The sequence below is a fragment of the Solea senegalensis genome, linkage group LG1, assembly GCF_019176455.1.
Source record: "Solea senegalensis isolate Sse05_10M linkage group LG1, IFAPA_SoseM_1, whole genome shotgun sequence".
In the NCBI taxonomy this organism is placed as follows: Eukaryota; Metazoa; Chordata; class Actinopteri; order Pleuronectiformes; family Soleidae; genus Solea; species Solea senegalensis.
Window position 1 is genome coordinate 26,239,362 of NC_058021.1, and position 24,059 is coordinate 26,263,420.

The window sequence follows — 24,059 nt, forward strand, 5'->3', positions numbered from 1 at the left end:
ACAGTTCCACAGAGACCGGTAAAAAAAATGAGCACTGCGTGGGAGGTGAAAATATGTGGATCAGATAGACTTGAATATGGAGCAAAAATGTGTTCACCTTTCAAAATCATGAATTACTGAGGGAATTCATTCTTACTGTGAACAGACATTATTGCATTACTACACGTCCCGCGACGGACGGCGATCAACTCCAACATCTAATTTATTCAAAAGCTTTATTGAAACTAGAAAAAAAAGAAAAGAGAGAGCAAATATCCTCTCGTGAAACACCGCTAAGAGACACATCCTTGGCTTGCCAACTTTCTGACAACAGTGACAGCATTCTGAGTGATTTAGCAGGAGCAGCAAATGACTGTTTGCACATCAATGAAATTTGACTTCTTTGTGGGCTATTAAACAGCCAGAGTAAATCATCCGAGTCAACATTTTGTCCTCAGCTCACTGTCGGCAGCAAATGGGGGAAAATGTCTCACTGACACCTCATCAGAAATAGAAATAAAATGGTATTAAAGCTCCAAATACTCACTGGCCTGAAAGAAAATGAGAATACAAAGCTAGAATTCAGCAATTTTAGGCCATGACCGTACAACCTGGGGCTTAAATATTTGATCATGACGGGGCTCAGTGCTCATTTACAGTAACAACCAGATTAGTTATACAAACACTGACCCATAAAGTGGGACAGCTGCTGATTGCAGCTTTCAGTATTGTATTTGTCTGCTTAAATGATTTGCTGTAGACTTAACATATGACAAGAGGCTACAGTCACGCGAAGGTCTCCGAGGCAACTTTGGTTCAGCGGTGCTTTGAGTGAAAATGCTACATTAGCATATTAACGTGGTTGTAACATGCTCGTAAGCAGGTACAGTGTTTACTGTAGGGCCGCAACTAACAAGTATTTTCATTGCCGATTAATCTTTCGGTTATGGGGTGAAGGTGTAAGGTGGTAGTGAAAATAAATGGTTTAAATACCTGGGGTCAACCATTGAAAGCAATGGACAGCGCATAAAGGAGGTGAATTGTGCACGAATGTCAGGGGTGTCAAGAGTGAAAGGGACAGGTCTTCAAGACTGTTGTGAGACCTGATTGTGTATGGCATGAAGTGGCAGTGTCTAAAAGACAGGAGGCAGAGCTGAAGATGCTGAGATTTTCATTGGGAGTGACCTGGATGGACAGGATTAGACAAGAGCATATTCTAGGGACAGCTCAGGTTGAACAGTTTGGAAATAAAGTGAAGAGAGTCAAGGTTGAGATGGTTTGGTCACGTGCAGAGGAGGGATAGTGATTATATTGGACAAAGGATGTTAAAAAAAACGCAGCTGCCTGACAGGAGGAAAAGAGGAAGAACTCAGAGAAGTCAGAGAGGACAGCGGATGTAACAGAGGAGGACACAAGGAATAGGAAGATGAAGAAGCAAGTGTTTAGTCTATAAAATGTCAGAGAGTGATAATAAATACTGATCAAAGATATTCACATTTAAGAAGCTGAAATAAGAGGTGATGGTTTTATTTTTCAGAACAATACCACTTTTATGTGTCCGATACTCAAGTGTCTACCGATACCGATTTTATTCCAATACAGTCATTTTAGACCATTTATGAACATATGAGGCTGTAAACAACACATTTGTGCTAAGTCAATTCAAAGATGTCATTCACCAACTGTGTAATAAATATTGTACTCCCCCAAAAAGATGAAATAAACGGCCCAACTTCAAATCACATTTGTATTTACATTTACATGTGCATATAGTGAAGCATGTGATATATAGGATTTTTGGATTTTATCGGATTCTACATTTGTATCGGACCGATACCAATACTGATTCCCATCCCTACATCACGTCTAATACTTGTTGAGTTATTCAGATTTGGACAGAAGGTGTGTATTGACCAAGAAAAGACACTGCCATTAATCACTGAGAAAGACAAAATCGAAATGAATTTGGATACGATTGTTCTTTCTATTTTTGGTCTCAATGTGTGGAGTTAAATCAGACTTGTATGTTGTCAGGATGAATGGTCTGTGGGGATTGGAGAGATTAAACAGCCATGAAGCGAGCGAGAGAGAGACCTCTACTGAGCTGTGACTTTCTGCCTGTGGAAGCGGGAAACTTTGCACAAGCTGTAATGGACAGCGCTTGTGAATAGATTTCAGATGGAGGGACAGGAGGCAAAAAAGGAAAAGGAAAGGTGCTTTGAGGCTAAAACTAAAGTTCAGTCTGTTTTTGTCAAAGCACGACGTTAAGTGAGGACAAGAATACAGAGAGTTGATACAGTAACTGCATTATTAATCAACAAGGTTTTAGACATTACTAACCACTGATAACAACATTTATCCCTGCTCGTGACAAAAAGCTTTTTTGATAATTAGGAACAACGGAAATCAATGATGTGAAATGTTGATGTGAGGTCAGAGATTTATGCATGAAAGCGACTATATAATAGCGGCACATTTTTCACATTGAATAACGACCGTTGGGCTGTTGTTCCCATATCCTGCTGGAGATGCAATTCATCAGGGCCAATAAAAGCGGGTAATTTGTCTCCAAGTCTTTGTCTGATGGGGAAAAAGCTGATGGAAACCAAAAGGAAATGACCACACACCGTATAGCCGTGCATATCTGTGAATTAATGCACTCAGTCCAGAAGCATCTATCACAAGAGGAAGCAACAATAATACTTTGTTTCAGTTTCAGTGGCGAACAAAGCTAACTGTGGTTGATTTCTCTGCACAAACCAAGTCATACTGTACATGTCAATGTTTGGAGATCTCAATTGTTACAGCTGACTACGTTTTTTTCTACACTCCACTGACGCTGAAGTACAGTTCCTGGGGTGAACAAAATCTCCTGACCTCCACAATTCCAGACAGCCTGTCATTGTTAATAGTGAGTGCATGAAAGTGGCAAGATGCTATCTTAAATGGCTGTGCCATCTAGGACAATAGACACATTGTTCTTTGCCTCCACTTTGGTGTGTGCGCCAACGAGGGGGAACATACCCACACACCAGTACAATACGCACTGTCTACATAAAGGCCGCTCTTTTTTTTCTTTTCTTTTCTTTTTTTTTTGCTCATACAAATACCCACTTGTAAGTCAAAAAGAGCTGAGAGGAACAAAAGAGAAATAACTGATAATGGAGGGAGTGACTGCAGAGTGAGATGAGTCAAAAGCAACAGTGTTTTCCAGAAAAGTACTCAGAGTCTTCACAGATAATGACCAAGCTGACAAAAAACGAAACGCTTCATTTGTACGGTTAACATCTTTGTTGGTTTTCATGATCATCAAGTTTCAATGGTCTCCGATCATATCATTTCAAAATGTATGTGTGAAAATGTTCATTCTTGGATGGGTGGGTGGACTTTTTCATTACAACATCACAATAACTGCATGTGGTCTAGGCTAAAACTAAACTAAAAAGACTAAAACAGAATTAATCGATAATAGTGTTGCGTATCCTTGTCAGCATGTCCTTATGGGCCCCGTAAGGGTTATATTCGGGTTGACAATATGGGTCCCCAATGGGTTTGTCTGTGGTTTCCATCGTGGCCCCCCCTCGTGTTTGCCCACGTGGGCTTCCCATGTAGGGGCCCATGGTACTGAAACCATATAGTACCACAAGCCCATGCACCTTTAGTATCCTGTTCAGGCTACATGGGTACTACCCACTTAATACCCAGGCCGCCTGGACAGGGTACTAAGTGGGCACATGCTTGAAGTGGGCAAACACAGATGGGGCCACCATGAAAACCATGGACAAACCCACTTGGGACATAATGGGGCCCACAATTAATAAGAACAATGCAACTTGTTATACAGTATATTACTTTTCTTTATAGATTTCTGTGCCACCGAACACTTTTTCTTCATCCTCAGTGGACCATTTTCAAATTATTTGTTTTGTCAAAAGGGTCCAGTCTTAAGTCTTAATAAAACAGAAAAAAAACGTTTCAGCTACATGCATTTAAAAAATCAGATACAGTACTGTGCAAAGCTCTCACAGCACCACCAGCTTTGTGGATTTAATATTCTGTGATCTTTGACATTTGGCTTGGAATGATGTGAGAGAAAGTTGCTCTTATACATTTGAGTTTAACTCATACAATGCTTGAATAAACCCCGTGTAATTGACCTTTTTCACAGCAGATATTTGTTGACATGAAACAGTGGGACAAACACAGGCTTTAGCAACAAGCTCTTATACAAGTAGGTCATACTAAATACTTGACACTTTGACCTGTAGAAGCTGTTGTTTTTTTCTGAAAATCCCACTTTCCTGGATGTGTTCCAATAAGGCGACTGAGATAAATGTACTGTATGGTGATTACTGCATTGCTAAAGCAAAGACTCTTGCACCACTCCTTGGTCTTGGTCAAATAATGATATTAAACTAATCATTTTTGTACTAATAATTTCTAACAATGCCTTCGTCATATAGTCATAGAGATGAGGATTAACAGCTGTTTACTGATCAGTGCGTGTTCAGCATCAATCTTCATTCTAAACTGTTGTTTCTTTGTCTCCAAACATGGCTTCTTGCTTCTGGAGAGCACAAGTTCATCCTCTTCCATTGGACCCACGGCAAACTGGACGATACAGCATCGATACGAGAGGTCTTCATGGAGGTATGCAGTACACTACTACACTTTTTGCTTGTTTGTTATAAACTAATTTATAGATAGAGTAGCACCCAATTAAAACTTTCAGTAGATTTACCCTCAACTGCACTATTTACATACTTCAATTTCCCAAGAGCAAAGTGTTGGTAACTTATCTCACCAGTAATCACTTGTATTCCGTTTCACACGTCTATATGGGTGGAGTATCACACTACGTAATTTAGTTGAACAAGCAAAACAAATTAAAAGTGTTCCTTGTTGTCAACTCTTGTTGTATCGTGGCTCACACCCACACATTAAATCCTCTATCACACATTAAACCTTCCTAAAACCTTTATTCAAGGAACAAAGGTGGAATGATTTTAAGTCTTGTGCTGCAGTGGCAGTCGTTGTCGTCGCACAGTCCTTAAATTATAGCCCCCAAACAAAATGTATGTTTACCCAAGATTGGGAAATGGTGCTCTCATAAAAAACTAATTTTAAGACCCAAAAATCCTTCGAATAAATCGATAAACGGGACTGTAAACCATGTTTTTGCAAATGATATCCTTGTGTTAGGATGATGAATAACCTAAATTCTCAGTCGGCATTATATGTTTACATCCATACATTTGCCTGATTGTATTTTTCCTCCTCTGCATTCTGGGCCAAACATAATGCATTTTTAATTTGTTTTCTGCATTGACATTTAATGCTGAGGTTTGACCGAGGCACCCTCATAACTCCACTACAACTTTATCCCTTCCAATTTTATTCTTATCCTTACAAATTGCATTAGCGGTGCTGCGTAAATTATGAGTATTTTAAGATCTATGTTGATTTTTACTTTATTTGGGCTTGGATTTAAGGATCTAAAGGCAACCGTGCAACCCAGTAAGATAAAGATAGACTCTCATCTTTATGGTTGAGAAAAATCAACACAATTCACAGCAAAGTCTCAAAATAGCAATCATTATTAGGTGATAATTCTCTGCAGGATTGGTATTCTGGTTTTACTGCACATTCAGTTTGTTAGTCTGTGGTGTGGCGTGAAATAGAACTTGAACAAGAACCTATCTGAGGTCTACATACATGTGACGTACTCCCCGTGCTCTTCAAACATTACACGCTCTGCCTCAGAGCCAGCATCGGATTTACAGCTCCTTTGAAGTGTCAAAACATGTTTGTGAAAGGAGACACTGAATGGCAGACAGACTCCCCTGCAGCCAACTTAAACTGAACATTTCTGTTAAGGCTTGAGTGGAGTTGGGCCGACAGGGGCAAAATATTAATCGACTGACCTTTTCGATTTACCACAGTGACTCGAAAAACCTGAGAAACGTGCACCTGGACAGAGACTGACACACAAATTACTCAAAGGTCATCGTATTCAGCTTTTCAAGAGAGGAGAACTGATAGCATCAGCACTCGAGCTGCCACTGTTTATTTGGAATTTGATTTTATTTTCGAACGTGGGAGTTCGAACTGTTATTACATGTTCAAGCGCCTTTTTGAAGACGTACCCCTTCGAATCCAGTAGAGGGCACAGTACTATGTTCGCAGCAGCAACAGCATCTTGGAGATGCAAGCCTACAATGAGGTAGATTTCTCTCTCTCTGCAGAAAACACCCCTTGCTCTGGTGGAAGAACATGATGTGCACTGAATATCCGCTGATATTACCTAACCCAGGCATGTCCAAAGTCTAGCCAGATCCGGATTTTGTACGGGCCTCATCCACCTCCTATCATGTTATTTACTTATTTGACTCCAGATGTGAAAAGAATGAATTCTGTCATTCCTGTGTGGCTTAGATTTGGTTAGTTTGCCATTTAAAAATTATAACTGTGACAATGAAAATAACATTATTATAGAACAGTGGATTTGTTAAAAAAGGTCTGAAGGGACCATTGGCATCCCAGGAAGCGGCAAAGACAGCGCCTGTGGAGGGGTGTTTGAATTTCTAGAAATGAATTACAGATCGTTATAAATTTGTTTCAAACTTGATTTTTTTGGAAAAGTGACAGTCGTTTTCAATGAAAAGGTGACTCTGTCCTGTTTGTTTTGTTTTTTTCCTGTTTGCAGAGACACTTAGTTTGTTTTGGCTTTTGTGAGCATTTACTTTGTCTTCATGTGGTAAAAACACTACTGTATGGTACAAAATCCACATGATTAAAATTAATTGAGGATCCAAACACAGTTCTCTGGCAGCCGATTGTTTACTTGTTGGGGTGCATGTGTGCACCAATTCTTCAGTGCTGAACCAAGCCAGTTTGTGTGTGTGTGTGTGTGTGTGTCTGTTGGGGCCTTTGCCTTTGCATGGTGTCAGGGGGAATAGTCTGTTGGGGGTTACGGATGGTGCAGTGTCAGGTGATGAATTGGATGCTTTTGTGCTCAGTCTTTCAACTGTCTGCAAACCAGTGAAGGAGAGAAAGGTGAGAGAGAAAGGGGAATGAGGTGAGGCAGATCACCAGATAAACAGGAAGAAAAGAAGAGGAGAGACAGAGAGAGGGAAGATGAGAGAGACACTGAAGAGTGGGGAGTACAGGTGAGACACTCTGGGACGGGGAGGTGAGAGAATGGGTGGTAAGGAAGTGAGGGAAAGAAGCAAGAGAGAGACACTACTTGTGTATTCAAGAACACTGCATCCTTGTCTCCTCGCCTAACAAAGAGACAAAGAACTTGGCTAATGTAGGAAATCATTGCTTTTCATGTCAATGAAACAGGAAAACAAAAATCCCTGGGGAAAAGAAAGAAGACATAAAAAGAGTGAAAGTGCCCCAGCTGGCAATTTTGATCACTCTGCAGAACACAGGCATGACCTCATGGCCTCAACCTTCACACATGACGGGGTTTGAAAATGAGCCAATCACATTGACGGTGGCTGATGAATTCCGCCAAAGCTGCCCGCGTTGCCACATATCGCATAAGGAGAACCATTGGACTGTACCGCTTTCTAATAAAAAATAATGTACAGTACATTTTAAATGGCAAAGCGTTATGACAGAAATGGAGGCGGGAGTGTGAGAAGGTCAAATGTGACGCCAAATCTTATATATATTTGTGAGAACTTTGAACAATCCATGAGCTTTGATACTGGGTATAAAACCTGTGTGTACAGACATGTGTACACCTATTACAAATGCTTTTGATTATTCATTGTCATTTAGTTTTGGTTTTGACTCATCTAATTTTCATAATTTCATGGGTAACATTTTTTGGAATTTCCAGCCTACTGTTTGGATAAAACAAACAATCTGAAGATCTGCTGGTGTTACAACTTAATTACTCAAATAATTTGAGAGCTGCAGCCCTATTTGCACAGCTATGTCAAAAATGTTACTTCAGAACACAAAATCATCAAAGATCCATAGGATTAGGACAGTGCTCACTAGTGGATGAATGTCTATATTGTACTTCTGGTCGTATTTTCTATGAAAAACACAGCATTATTCTGAATTTCTGCCAACTCTCAGTATAATTCGCTTCTACACAGATGTGTTTTTCTCCACTCATCCCACGCCTGTGTGCGTCTGTCACCCACTTGGATTTTGATCCCACAAACACAAATAATTGAAGATTTGCCATTGAGCACCAGCAAGATACACAGCACAGCTATTAAAACAAGATAATCCCAGGGATGTATCAATGTCCATTTTTACTGTTTATTTCTACCTTTTTTTAGAAGAAGAAATGGCTTGGAAAAACCAAACCTAGCATGGACAGATGCCCTTTTTTTTCCATCAACCCCCAGTGGGGTCCTCTGAGGCCATCACAGCATGGTTTTTCGTGTGATGAAACAGCCAGTGAGCGAGTGTGGGCTGAGGGAGTGGGCTATCAGGGAACAAACATTTTTTTCACCACTAACAGCAGGATGAGACATGGAGCCAGGAAAGCTCTTGCATCCATACCTCACGCACAGCCAGCACAGCATGTATTCTCACTGGCTCTGCAAAGTCACAGGCTCTCCTCTCGCCGCCCCTTTCTCTGGATGCATCTGCCTAACACAGCGTCAGCGAGAAGTAAACAAAGCGAGTCAACTGTGACAACAACAAATGTCTCGCGTTCTCCCTCATTTGTTACACCAGGATCTCGTTGTGCGATTTGTTTTTAAGCGCGACGAAGATTTCTCCAACTTGATAATTATCGCCCGTGGAAAGATTAGTCAAAGATGAACAGCGGTAAACAACGGGAAAGTAGTGTTGATGAAGCCAGGTGATGATGTGAGGAGGCAAACATCATTAGCCTCCGCCATCACACTTCATCAGGGGCGAGGGAGTGAGCCTGTTCTACTCGCGTAATGAGCTGGAAGTACGAACAAAAGCAGATGGCTTCGTGAGTCACACAATAAGGCACTCATAACGGAATATACATATCAGTCATTCCAACGTACTCCATATTTCTTTTTACTACTCGCCGTATCCCTATGGAAATCCATTATCATGGCAGTGAGGAGCTGCAATCACTGCTGAATCAGCTGGAGTTCAATGAGACTTTTCATTACCAGGAGGAATAATTCATCGAGGGCTGAGAAAGAGACTTAAAGAACCAGTGAGGCTGCGCTCGCTGATAATGGCGCCGTGATAAACGACGTTCCCAGCATTATGTTGTCCATCCCAGGATTCACGTGACATGGTGTTAATTTGCTCCTGACACTATAATAGAGAGATGAATGGCCTGTAAATGACCTTATTAGAGTTTAATATGGTATTTTGTGGCTACTGCCTGTCATATTACATTATTAGAACATCTCAGTCAACAGTAGAACTATTCACCAAACTGATAATGGGGCACTTTATCTCTTCATGGGTTGTTTAATCTTTTAAAATTACAGTCCTGGTTGGAAAAGTGAGTTATTATGTGTTAAAAAAAAAAGTTGAATGGTGCTGATGCAATTACATATTGAGCCATTCTGTTCAGCATGAGCTAATGATTGAAAACGTCTGTTGCAAAAAGAGATTTAAAAATGTGAATGTCTTTCTGTGAAAATCACATCATAGGCAGAGTGGTAAATGCATTGTTGTTGACAGTTGAGTAAACAGATCATTATACATTGACAATTTGTCAGTTTTTACAGCCGAGGACACTGGACTGGCTTAAATCTAGGCTTGTACAAAATCAAAATCACACTGCAATTTATTTATTTCGATAAACATAAAATGTGCCAAAACGAAACAACATCATTCAGAACTGCAGGGATTTATCAACGTTTTCAGCGTGTCAATATTTTGGATGTGTTGTTGTGATAAGATGCAAACATGAGGAGTTCACCAATAATGAGTCGTATCACAATCGCAAAAAATCTGTCACAAAATCTAAAAAACAACAATAATAGCATTATTATATTATGGTGCACAAATATCCTGCAGCTCTACTCCAGTCTGCATTTCACAAAGAAAATAAAGTCAACCACAAATGTGATTTTAGAGCATGACACTGAGTTGTCAATCATCTCAGCCTGTGAGCTGAAGTATTTTTATACAAAGCACTGACTGAAACTTGGCCGCATGCTCGTGCTGCCCTAATCTGTTTTTCCCTCTTGAGGAGCTTCCAACAGGACTCCTGCCTGCATTTGGAGCAATTAGAGCCTCTTTTCTTTAATCCAAATAGACCAAAAACAACTAGAACTCTTCTTTCTCCTCATCCCTTCACCACCACCACCACCTCCTCCTCCCGCTGCTGATTCTCCTCCACCGTTCGCGGCAGCAAGTGCAACAGTACTCACCCCCAGTTTCTTACTCCGTATCCTCACGTATCCCTGTTTGACTATGTCGTTGAAGTTGGAAGCCATGGTGAGAGGGAAGCAGGTCGCTTCCTGTCCGAGGCAGACCGGGAATCAAATAAAACCGCTATTTCAAGGCGGCTTTTAGTTGACGCTCGGTCGTTGCGGCATCCGGCGCGGAGAGCACAGCGAGCAGCGGGCAACCTGCTCCTGTGTCAGCGCTCAGGCTGCCCGGTCTCAGCGGCACGATCCATCCACAAGAGGAGGAGGAGGAGGGAGATACCATTCGTCAGCTGATCCACTTCTGCCGGAGGAGAGGAGAAGAGAGAAGAGAAGAGCTCTTCCTGTACCACACCATCACCCTCGCAGCGAAGGGGGAGGGGGTATCTTTAAATCAATGGAGGTGGCACCATTTTTTATTTTTTGTGACTTTTTTTTTTCTGTTTTATAACATTCTTCTGAGTCAAAGTTTTAATAAGAGAAGATTTGTACACTAGCCAGACTGCAATCAATTAACATTTAAATTATAAAGGTCCAGTGTGTAAGGATCAGTGACATCTAATGGTGGGACATCAAACTGTAAATCCTCTGCTCAACCCTCCCTTTCCCTACATGGTAGCTCCAGGGAACTACCATGGCTTTTGCATCCCAAAAATCAATGTTTTTATTCTTTGTTTGCATAGTTATCTAACCCATCAAAGCATGAAATGCAAACTCTGGCAGATTTGTTTCTCAGGGCTGCCGTAGAAACACAAGACAGCTGCCTCCATTTTTTTATTTATGTTGCCCTTTTTCGGTTGCATATCATTACAAACCGACTGTTATATCTTTTTATAGGCTATTAAATAAACTAGTTCTGTGCATTTGCATATTATATAGAACATTTTAAGGATATAATGTCCCGACTAGTAAAACGTGCCTACAAGATTTAATAAACTTAATTTGTAATTTTGTGCAACTGAAAAAGGGCAACATAAATTAATATGCATACAAAACGATATATACCGTAACCATGGTATATTTGAAATGCTTATTCTAATGCTGCATTAACACCGAGCCAATCGTGCTGCGGGATGACTTCAGTACACCATCAACCGTGGCTAATGTCAGACGCATTGTTGAACTCTTGTGGAAACGTCTGCGGAGAAGACACCAATGTCAGAGCTGGGCACAACTTGGAGTTCCACTGTTTACTTTGGGAGCTCCATATGGATGAGAGCATTATGCTTTCACATGAAACGCCTGTAGTTGGTATCAAAATGATCTGGGCCGGCAAGTGCAAAAATATCATAATTTCCTCCCTGGGTCATAACCTGCATCCCCAGATAATGTCCTCAAAATCTGTCCTTTACTGTTTGAACTGTGCTGTACAGAGATAAACAAACTCAAAATAAACACGACTAAAAACATATCCTCCTTGGTGAAGGTAATAATAATGATGAAATTACTTCAGATTCTAACCTCAGATTAAATTGCTATTGTAGCTGTTGTGAAAGGGCCAAAGACGTGTTTCCTCCAAAGATCAATTGAGAATTAATTAATCGGTGATGTTGCCTTGTAGAGTAGTTGACTGATGTTTGTCCTTGGTCAGTCATTTGTGTGAAAAATGAGCTCAGTCATAACATTATAGTCACATCTCTGGAATGAAATAATAGCACATTAAATTATGCTTTCATCATAAAAGTGACACTGTAACCTTTAAATAGAAAAATAACACATTATTCTTCTTGCAAACTAAAAGTTACTGAAATTCAAGCCTACTTGGAATTCTGGTGTGCCATTTTTAATAGTTTGAACATCTAAAATATAAGGGGTTTGCTGCACTTCTTTGCTTCATGTGGATTTGTTTTAATACATTTGGAGAGTACGTTGGACAACTAACTTAAGACTTGAAGTCTTGCGAGTTATGATGTGGCCAGTGTCTTCCATTAGGCACCTATTGGACGTTACCAGCTGTTAATCGCACTGGCGGTCACTCATATTTGTCATGCTTTCTGTCTATTGTCCTTTTACAACATTTACAAAATTCACATCATCTGATGTTGAAGACCCAAAACTAGCAATGGAGACACTTTTCTCCCCAGGAAAATATTTACTGAGAAGTAGCTCATTTTCTCATAGACTTCCACTCACATGGAGGTCTTAGTGCAGTCACTGTTGGCTATTTCATAGTCATTCAGTGGTGAAGTTACAATAGTCCTATGTGGAATCAACCAGCTGATAAACCAGGGATGTTTGGGACTAATGTCATTCATACTGAATCTTTAAAATCATGTATAAGCAAGTGCTCAAGATTCCCATCAATGTGCTTGCCGTGATCATTTGCAATATATTCTAATGTGAAAAGAAGGAAATATACAGCAGAGGCTAATTTGCGACCCACTTTCCACCAGACAGCCCGCTAATGAGGAAATAAAACGTGAGATTGTCAGTGTGTGAGAGCCACGTTTTGTCATGATGAGGTGGCCTTGAATTGATATTATTTGATTTGTTGAATAATAAAACCAGACAGCCTGGTGCCCCATTAAAGGATTAAATAAACTGTAAGTGTAACAGACTGTAAGAAGGTAAAAAAAAAAAGGTGCGTAACCACTGCGGCTTGCATAATACATAGATAACACGCTGCAAATTGGTGGTCACAAAACACGAGAAATCAAAAACTTGAAACAGATGTTGATCCCTGCCAAACCGTTAATCCTGAGTGAGGTGTAGTGCGAGACATAGCTCAGGTTTGTGCAATCAAACTGAGTGAAATCCTTGGTATTAGACAGCAGATGGCTCAGGTATATTGAGATGCGAGGCCACCATTACTTATGTTGATTAAAATGTGGAGAAGAGAGATGGCTTATCTAATGGAGTTACATAAACAACCCTGTGATTAAGTGGCTATCAGTCTCTTACCTCCAGGTTTTGTCCACTATTTAACACTCTTTTCAGTGTAACAATAGCAAAACAACCCCGAACTATGCTGGAGCAACAGCATTGTCATTTATTAAGGGGTTAACCTGAATGTTCCAGTAAAGTCTGCCTTTTGTAACCCTGCACAATTAAACCTTGCTTGTACTAATTTATTTATTTGTTGTGTTGGACTGAAAGAAAATATCCTCTGCAGGGAAAGAGGCTGGGCTTTGTTCAGAGTGGCACAGATAGCTGCTACTTTGAGGAGAGCTATTCTGTCAAGTGTCAGCTTTTGAGTCCAGAGGTAAAACTCAATGCGTGTTTTGTTTTTTTTCGGTAGGTTTTTCTGTCGTGTTCGTCACAGTCAGCAGGGCACACAAGCTGCACAGCGAGCTGCCGCCCCTTCAAACACACAGCTTGACATTTATAGTCCTCATATCTCCCTGGAAGTGTCCTCAAATTTCAGACTTGTCAAAATTGTTTTGTCTTCATAATCCTCTTTGTACAACATGGGCCTGTTCCATTTCCACCGCCTTGTCATCCCCTCTCTAAACAGCGCTGACAGCAACAGCGTCTTTTCATTGCACAAAATATTGTGTTCTGGTGACTGTCATTTCCAAGAAATGTCCCAGTTTTCAGGCAAGTAATTGCCTGCTGTGATTCAACACAAACATCCAGTCTGGCCTTGGTTCGGTCTCAGGTAAACAGGCTGCATGTATGGTCAGCGTGCAGGATGCCACACAATACAGCATATGGCCCTGACATACATGAACGGCTGCCAACAGGGTCAGATGTGTTGAGAGCAGAGAGACCTTCATCAAGGTCACACGCAGCGCCGACTGTATCTGCTGAACTGTGCAAAACAACTCGTGTCCAATATAGCAATTTATCAGCTATTGACCTCATAATCATTAGCATTTTTCATAGTCGTTCCGCACCACATTTCTAAGGCCCTTCATGATGATTTATAATGGGCGGATGGAGCTGCTTGCAGAGAAACCGTGCCATCCATTAAAGCACTAAGCATCCCCAAAAACTAACCCTCAATTGTTTATTTAGTCACAGACGAGGCAAAAGCAAACTTTAAATGGTCTTGATGGTCTGGTGAAATATTAAAATTGCCTTTGCTTTAGATGCTTAGCTGGTCTCGATGCTATTTGGCACATATTCACAGACGCAAACAGCTAAATAATTAACACATTCTAAGAAAGATAAGTGGGGTGAATGAGTGGAAGTGGGAGAGAAATGCCACTCCGCGCTCAGTTGTTTGCCAGGTAAGCATTTCTACATGTTGGAAGAAACGGGAAAATCACATAGGCAGGAGTTATGGTAATGTTCCGCTACGGGTTCCTGTACTCGAGCACTTTACAGCCTGATATGTTAATAGGCAGAATGGGATTTGGGTTTGATTAAATGTCAATGCCTGGAGGAAATAAGTGAGCAAGGACAGATTAAAAAAAAGCCTTTTTCTTGGAATAAGAGATGTGGGTTGCTTTGGGCTCAGTGGGTCCTCGGGTGTTCAACGGAGGACATTGGTTAGTTGCACGGTACAGGACAGCTAAGGTTGTATGTAGTCCCAGAGGATGGGGACATGACATGTTTGTGATTTACTCCATAAAAGCAGAAGTGGTTGGAGGGTCTTTCTGTCCTTCTGTGGAAGGTGAGTCATGAGAGCAAGTGATTTTGGAGAGTCCTTTACTTAAATCCCAGATGATAGTAAGAGTAGTGCGCCGCTGCCTAAGCCTATTAAGAGTTCCTTGCATTAATTCACAGAATAAATCATCATCAAGACCCAGAGTTAAGATTTAATTAATAGTAACACAACAAATTAATTTGTGAGATACACCTTTCATTCCCAGTCTTTCTAATTCTCGCCCCCAAACACACACACACACATTTAATAAATGTAAATAAGTGTAAATAAGGTGTACAAAGGATCATCGTGCTCATGCAGAAGAGTAAATGAATGGTAAACAATGTGAGTTGGGAGTGGAAGGGAAAGAAACAGGAAAGAGAGATGTAGTAAATGGAGGGAGAAGCGAGAGAGAGAATCAAAAGTGTTGACACAATGAAGAGAAAAGGAAAGGAACCCTCTCAGGGAACGGCTTTTACCTGTGGCTGATTTGACCGACTCTTTGTGTCCTAAATTGAGGTCCATCGTGTGTCACGGTGAGGCTGAACCTGCAGCTGGATCTCAGGAGACTTAGCTGTTGTGCTGCTGCAGCATTTCTTTTTGAAGTTGACCGTATAGTTCATCACACTCAGCTCCTGGTGGAAGATACCCGCCTCTCCTTCTTTTCTTTTGTCTAATTCGCATACCAGAGACTAAGTTCATCAAGCATCTCAAGTGGCAGGTCCTTTACACGACCATGTCGTTCATTCCGACTTGTGTTTAAGACTAATTTGGAACAAGAGCCCTCCTGCATATATTATATACTGTATATTATATTAATGTTCACGTTATTGAAACATAATTTTATTGTCGCCAACACTTGTTGGTTTCTCATTCTGTCATTCTACAGGACAACTCAACACACACACACACAGCACCTCGTCCTCCATTTGAATTTTACATTCAGCAACACATGTAGTGCTGTGTCCCTTTAATTTATCACAGCCTGCCCTGAAAAAAAAAAAAAAAAAGTGACAAACAGACAAGCGTGACTAATGTGAGTGCCCTGTAGAGGGCAATATTGTCTGCAGCGTAGGGAGGACTACTTTGAGTGAGGCAGTTTGGATGTCTTTATGTGTCCACTGTATGATTCATAAGCTGATGGATGAGTAACATATAAGCTGTGTAATAATCAGACTGTTTATGCTGCTGCATATATGCTAAATTCAATCTGGTAGTGCGCACGTGCTTTGTCATAGTCAATTTAAATCTATGTGCAGAACAAAAATGAATATATTTAGATGGCTTATATTTTTTTGTTAAAATGCTGAGGGAGGCAAATTAGTTTCATCAAATGTAATTTAATCTGCAAAATATGTCAGTGCTCACTTTCTCCTCAGTTTGAAAACCGTTTGAACAAGTGCAATCAGAGCAGCTGAGGGTCACATTTAGCTAAACTTGTACCTTGTGAGCTGCAGGTTATTGGCTTCCTTATTTAATCTGACTGATTTAATATAAAACAGGTGATGCTTGTGCTTCCCTCAATGGTCACGGCTTGTGGGCTCTTCATCGGGATTGGCAGGGGCACATGACTCCAGTGCTCACCGTCCAGGTCGGGACAAAGCCACTCTTTTACCTCCAGAGCCGTCTTCACAACGGCTCGTGTGTGAGGGAGGAAAAAAAAGAGTGGAAATCAAACCTCCTCTGTAAACACACGAAAGGTCACTTATGACGTCAGAGTGCAGAGGCGGCCTCCTCCGTGATTGTGCGGCCCATCGTCAGCACCTGATTTGTTGTCCCTCTTTATATTTTGCACTCTGTGCACCCTGACCATGATCCCAAATATAAACGTAGTAAAACGCCTCTGTCATTGGTTTGGCTTTGGTGTATCACCCACTGCTCACAAGTGTGTGTGTACTGCACCATGCGCTGCAGGCAGCCACCAAAAGGAATCATTTTTTTGCTGACTTGCACAAAAATACTTGAAAACAAACACATTTTGTGATTCCATTTCAGGTTGTGTACTATGAACTGTGAGGTTTTTCATTTCTCATGCTCTGCTCTTCTTCCACTACCCATGGGCCCTCCAGGCCTTGGCCCAGTACTCTCCCACTTCCTCTTTCTTGTATTATGACTGATTGCAAGGGAGTGTGTGCCTGTCCGCTATGCATGGCCTTATTGTTAAACCATGACCCTCCTCTTTACAGCTTTTTCAGACGGCTCACTGTTGTCTTGCCAGGCAACTCACGCACAGTCCTTTTTTTTTCCTTTTCTTTGCAAATAAGCGTTTGTTTTACATGCAGGTTGTGTGATCCGGCCTTGTATAGACACACTCGGACCCTGTTTTCTTGATTATAGATGTGCTTTGTGTGTGGAGACTGATGCTGCATTCCTAAGCTACAATTTTGTTATTATTGTTATCATAAATGTAATCTATGCCGACCCACATCTGGAGGATAAACAGGAAGCCTTTGTTCAGTTAGACAGCTCACTAAACTCACATAAATGTGCCTCTGCAAATGTGGGATAGCTATGAAACAATTATCCTCTGAAGTATGAGGGGACAACTGAGGCTTAAAAGAACTTGCCTGAAGGATAAATCAGAATTTGTGTCTTTAAATGCCCAGATTTGATTCAGACTTGTCATTATTCATTCTGAGGAACAGCTCTAACACTCAGCAAGTTAACTGGAGCGGTACAGTAAGCACAGATGTCCCTGTATATGCTTGCTTTAGGAAAGGTTTTTATGTGGCCCACATCTGCATCCACAGCATAAAACATCCATTTATATAGGAACAAATGCCAGTGTTAGAGTCGTTTTTCTGCATATCGATCATGATATACTGTCTGGTGTTACCCTGATGAAAGATGGCTGTTGATAAATTTATTTTTATAACATTTTATGCAAACAGGGATTCCTGCATGTAAAATATATAACAGTGAGAGACGGGGAAACATACTGTATATGTAAAAGGACAATGCAGTATTTAGCATAATCTGTTAGGAGTACCTTTTCCACATGTTCTTAATTTGGTTTTTGATCTTTGTCTTAATTTTCTGTTAAACAAAGGCACCTTTACTTTTGGAAAGCATTTTTTTATTTGTGCTAGGACTCAACCTCATAAAACACATCAGCCAAGTCTGAGATGCTGACACTGAGTGGCTGCTGCAACTTAAATATGTTAAAATGGTGCCATTTCTTCCACGATTTAGTTTGCATCAATAATTCTCATGCCTCAGATTATACCTGCACACTATAGCCATTTCACGTGAAGGTTTCACATTGCTTTGACAGTAGTAGGTCATACTCTTCACACTTCAGCAAAATTGCCCAATAAGGGAACCATGTCACATAATTCCTTGCCTTTGAGAGATCGTGATAGCAATACTGAGCGAGGATAATGAGTACAAGCAAGAAGAAAAAAAAATGAAACATTCCTGATTGACACATTGGAAAAATCTCTCTGAATATTTGCTAGAATTGAGTGCAAAAACAAGTGGACTGACACAGCAATTTGAGATTTTCGGTTTCCCTCCAGTAGTTGCACGGGCTCATTACAGGAGAGAGCTAGTTGTAAATGAATGGTTATTATAAATGAAAAGTCTAACATTTGTCAGAGGTTTGTTTTAAAAGTGCGGAGGCCTAAAATAACTCAATAATTATATGAGTCACCTTGCCACTCAGGAAAAACTCCTTTTTTTTTCTCTCCCCACCAAAGTGCCCACTCCATCTTTGCAAAAACACATTCACAGTGTGGCTACATGTAATATTTTTGGATCGTGAGGGGGAAAAAACCCTCCCTGTCAAATTTTATGTTTTGTTCATCTGCCAAAATAAAGGTTTGATGAGAAGGAACACAGTCATTACCTCTGGCAACCATAACTTTTCACCTCAGTGCTGACGGTTTCCCTGACTGCATCACTACTATCTGACTCCCATCAGCCGTGGTAGGACAGGCGGAAGAGACACAGCATCAGTGGCGTACACAGGGGGAGGGCAGGGGCAGTCGCACCCTCCTGGTGCCCTAATGGACAAAAACGCTGTGCGCTAAAGTGCCCTCTGGAGTCACAAAATGCACACTCAAGTACACTCTAGAGTGGCTTTCTAGTGGGGAAGAGTGAGGCAGTGCCCCGTATGATGCCCTTGCAATGTTGTGTCCTATGGTTGCCCTTCCAATCAAAAAAAGGTGCTGTTATGAAGACACCACAATGTCCCAGAGGGTGTCCTTAGAGGAAATGATATTCAGTGCTGTATAGAAAATGCCCGTCTTGGTGATAGTAAGTGATGCTCTGCTGTAAAAGATGTCCCTTTATAGGTCTATACAGGTGTGTGAGAATGTGGGAAATGAAATGTGTCCACCCATGGAAAAAAACAGGAATGGAAGGAAGTCTCCGGAGGGGCATTTTGAGTTATTTATACATACTGAAAGAAGACATAGACATTAGAATGATGGCACATCTCAAACTCGTTAAGTGAGAAATCAAAGTTTCTGCAAGATTTTTCGGGGCCTGGCTCACTGGTGCACAGGAGGTGCCATTTTAATGTTTGCCCCTGCCCTTCCAAATGTCTGTGTACAGTGATTTTGACAAACAGGAGGGCTTTATTTATTTATTTCGAATTGTAGAGAACGTACAAACAGCCAAGCGTATATAAAAATCATTCAGAATCCATATTTATAAGATTAAATTTTATAAGCTCCAACCCCAAGCCTCTATGTTATAGTCCTGCCCCCACAGTTTGAACGTCAAAAGTGCTTAGCTTAGTATAATTTATAGATTGAGAACACCTAACAATGGGTTTCACAGAAATGTTCTTCTTCTCTAGACAGAGAAGATACAGACGTGTTATCCTCTCAAGACATGAACATCTCAGAGTCTTCATTGAGTTTTGCCAGTGGACCGTAAGGATTGTTGGACAGGTCAGAGTCCCAAAGGAAGGTCTGCACTGGGGCCTGCAGGTGTTTGGATCACAATGGGAGAAACTGTCAGTCATAGAACGACGTGGTTTTGACTCTGCACTGAAGCCTGTAGAAGAAGAAGTGGACAATGCTGCAGTGTTACCTGAGTAAAGATCTGGACTGCTAGTATTATGATGGGTTGTTTGTGAGCTTGTAAACAACATGGCTGACACAGCATAACTGGCTGTGTTGGAACTAGGTTTCACTCTGTGCTAACAACATCACTGATATGTTTTCTGTTTTATGACTCAAAGCATCTCCATTTGGACAACATGGTCACATGATGATTTTAGATGTGAACATAAAACGGTGGCGTGTGGTAAGAAATAAAAGCCCAGATATTTCAAAAATAAATCTGTTTTCTGTAATAATAATAATAATAATAACAATAATAATAATAATAATAATAAAATATTTAACATTAGAAGTCTGTTGTCCAACCCAAGACATAACAACATAGTTTTTAAAGTCAGTTCCTGAACAGATCCCTGACATTTTCAAAATAAATGTACCTGCCCCTGTATGTCTACACTAAAGCAGTCACCAGTAAGAAAGAGCCAGAAGGATTTCAAAATAAAAGCCAGGGGTCTGGCTTTGCATGCATACAAATGATGCATGGATTAAATATTTAAGACCTGCAGTGTTTTTATCTAAAAAACAAAATAAAAACATAAAATCAAAGATACTGTCACGGCTAAAGTTAGGAAATAATAAAAGGAAAATGATATTAATAATCAAAATAAAAGCAAGTACAGAGTATCTTTTTCCTCTTTAACTTGCTGAAGATGACAAAGTAATACAAGTACAATGGCCTTTGTGATGTATTTTATAAATACAGACATACATATGCATGAAAACATGGAGATAAAGGAGGGGAATGTGAATATTTTGTGGATAAAGCATATACAAGAGGAGACTGATTGATTGGTAACATTCAACACACCTGATCATCTTCACACAGGTGTTTTCAATCAGCTGATGACCGGCTCCTCCTCCTCTACTTCTTTCTCTTCCTCCAGCCAGTGTCAGTTCAATGCTGTCACTTCTGAGAGAAGCTGCATAAAAAAAAAAAAAAAGTTAACTACAGAAACTGTTCCTCAGGGAGGGAACTTGAAAAAACAGATTCAAGATGGTGGGTTTGACCTGGTCCAGATTGATGACTGTCCAGAATGGTGTGTAGCTTTTGTGACTCTGTTGGCTGAATCATGTCATAGTGTTGGCTTAATTATATGCTCAAAATTGGCCTTAGCTAAAAGTTAGCCACATTATGCCTCAGTTAATTTGTGCCTTGATGTGTTGGCCTATTTCCTCAATATCCGCTTTGGCTCAGTGTAATCCTAATTGTGTCTCACTATTGGCTCAGTTATGGCTTAATGTTATCTTAATTATTAGCTCAAATGTTGTCCATACTTTGTACCAACATAAAGAAATATTTCAGCCAGCAGTGGCTGAATTATTAATGTTAGGTCAGTTGTGACTCATTGAATCAGTGGGAGCTCACAGCAGGTAAATCATTAGTCTTAATAGGGCTGCAACTGATCATTTTCATTTGATTGATCTGATTTATTTTCATATGTGGTCCATAGAATGTTAAATATTGAGTGCTGTTTCTCTTTAGGAACAATCTTCAGCTTCCTGCTCGCAGAGATCTGGTCAGACTTGTCCAGCTTCACAAAGACCCCAGACTGCTAAAAAGAAAAAGGTGAGTGACACCTGCGCTATCAATCTGTTTAAAGCAAGTGTGGCTGTATGAAATACTGACATTTTACACTTGAACTTAACAAAAGCCTTTCCTCAAATCCATTTCATTTCATTGTTAGGTTGCGTCTAACACCGAAAATGTAATAATTTGAACTTCGTAATGCTTATGAGTGTGCTGATGGAGGCAGCAGTGGACCAATGACTCCTAGGCTTTTTTTCAGACTTTAGAGTGGTAGAGCATTTTACAAACCCTATTAAATGTTTGACAAACATGGATATAAAGCATATGACAGTGAGTCTTCATATATCAGGCTGCTTGAATCATGTCTGTACCTCACACAACCATGTTTTACAATACCTGCACTTGTTATTTTTAGCTTGAACAGTAGCTTGAGGTTTGAGACTGGACTTTCTATTTAATTAATTTTTCAGGTTGATTTTCATGAAGATCTTCAAACAGTAGGTGTCATGTATTTTAATTCTTGGTGTATCCAAATTGGTGTATCTTTCTCTTCTCCTTTCCATTTGTCAAATAACTGAGGGTTGTACATAGAACATCAGCCACAGTTTGTGTTCTGCTTGTTACTGGTTGAACTTACAGTGTCCACTTTTTTGGGTGGTCTCAATATGCAAGATGTTAATCTGGTCCATATTTTTAATTTTTGGGGGGCTACCGTGTTGGCCTCATTAGGTGCAGAGTAGGGGAATATACAACCTACAACATCTGGTGTCTTGATTGTGAAGGTCATCTTAAGTACTTGGTTGTTGGCAGCTGATTTGCTAATCCAGTTGCCCATAGCTAACTACTGAAGATTAAATGTCTGCATATAAAAGTAAAGTAAATCAACACAAACCAGTTCCATGAAAAGGTCACTCACTGACAAACAATGTCCTCTTCCTGGTGGCTTAAAGTAGTTTCAGGAACCAAAAAGGTTGTAAATCTTTAAATGGCAAGTGCCTTCTCTATGGGCACAATTTAGGCAGCTTGTGAAGTCATTAGGATGATGCTTAATCCTAATGTCTTGGTTGGTTCCATGAGAAATGGCAATCTCCCAGGTGTGTTGGTAAACTTCCTTCTGATTTTGTAGCCTTGCCCTAAAGTTTCTGTACTTTAACTCTTGTTGAGCTAAGCATTAAATGATTCCTCCAACTTGTCTCCAGAACTAATTTTCTCTCCATGCAGCCTTCCAACACCAACTGCTGCTGTTGTCACATCACAGGTAGCTTTACCGTGATTCACTGCATCATCATGTGTTGGGTAATTTGTGTCATTAGACTACTGACAAAGCTGAAGCCTTAAAATGCTTGATCTAATTTACCCAAATGGTTTATCAGTTTACTCAACAAAATCTTTGCATTACACATTCTCGGGGTCAGTAACCTGACATCTAAACCTTTGGGTCATGCAAAAGATCGCAAGCTCTTTGCATGACCCAACAGAATCAGTATTTGAGCCACTTTATTGCTCAATTTGTAAATCAATGTGGATTTAATGAGCTCGTTCTCCTTCACACGTTAGAAGGTAAATTGAGTCGACTCGTAAGATGGTGAGGCCTTTTGTCCTTCCCCTTCTCTCTGTGAGGAAATCTGGCCACAAATCCTGACTGAGTGGCATACCATAACTGTGCAGTTTCCAAAATCAGACAAGGATCCATCTGGTTTTGTGACTCAGCCTATCATGGTATGCATTTATGTTCCTCCAACCATTGGAACATGTTATGTAAGTCACTTGTAGACAAATTGAAGCATTTGGTCAAATTGTGTTCAAGCATTTTCTGGTGTCTGCTCTGTCAATAGTCTTGTGCATCATCTGGCTAAACGCATAAGAAGCTCTGAATTGTGAAACTGTTGCCTCTTGCTGACGTTACGACGACAGCAATGGTGTTGGAAGGCTGCAGGGTGAGTAAATGAGATCCGATGACAGGAAAGCGTAATTGATTTCATGCTTTGCAAAATGAAAGTGTAAGCAAATAAACTTTGTGGTGAAGTGACAGAATTGGGAGAATTTGTCTGGGCAACTGAGAGACTTGCAGTTTTTCATGAAGCCAACAAAGACATTGGGGTTAGTGTCATCCCTAATGGCTAGCAAGCTAAAGTAAAATGAGTGGACATCTGCTTTTACAAAAGACATCTACAGGACATGAAGCTTGGTGTTCTGATATTGAATTGTGGTTGAAGGCAGGCGTAGCTTAGCAAACTGCCAGTGTAGAACAGGAAAGGCAGGTGAAGATTGGGGAGGGCATCCATCCGTGGGCCTTGACTGGATGTGAGAAGACCATCACATTTGACCAGGTGAGTTGTCTCGGCATTTTTGTCATTTGTTTTAGCTTTTATCTTATGACTTACCAAATTCTACCTTGTTTTGAGGAGCTGAAGGCTGCAGCAGATTCCTGCATCAGAGGACTCCATGTTGGACACCATAACCTGGAGAAGTCTTGTCCTCACTGTGGTGAGTACCTTGTTCAAGGTGAACCAACGCTTCTGATGCTTCTTTGCCACAGGTACTTTCTTTCTCATGGTTCTCAATTTTGTTCAATCCATATTTACTTTATACTAAAGAGTGCTAAC

At 40.6% G+C, this 24,059-nt stretch overlaps 1 protein-coding gene and 1 long non-coding RNA gene across 5 annotated transcripts in view; one reads left to right on the forward strand and one right to left on the reverse strand.

The window, feature by feature from the left end:
* dok6 (docking protein 6) overlaps window positions 1-10,642 on the reverse strand; it is a 48,119-nt gene extending 37,477 nt beyond the window's left edge. The window contains exon 1 of the mRNA XM_044027891.1: window positions 10,326-10,642. Coding sequence (XP_043883826.1) covers window positions 10,326-10,391 — 66 coding nt within the window. The 5' untranslated portion in view covers window positions 10,392-10,642. The remainder of the gene's footprint in view (window positions 1-10,325) is intronic.
* LOC122770779 overlaps window positions 1-24,059 on the forward strand; it is a 43,325-nt gene that overhangs the window by 18,041 nt on the left and 1,225 nt on the right. Inside the window, exons 4-7 of one of the 4 annotated variants that reach the window (XR_006360553.1) lie at window positions 4,553-4,629; window positions 21,409-21,492; window positions 21,924-23,783; window positions 23,859-23,992. This is a non-coding gene — a long non-coding RNA (uncharacterized LOC122770779). Of the gene's footprint in view, window positions 1-4,552; window positions 4,630-20,841; window positions 20,963-21,408; window positions 21,493-21,923; window positions 23,993-24,059 lie in introns of those variants that run through there. The other 3 variants (XR_006360551.1, XR_006360550.1, XR_006360555.1) reach the window with 3 other exon arrangements.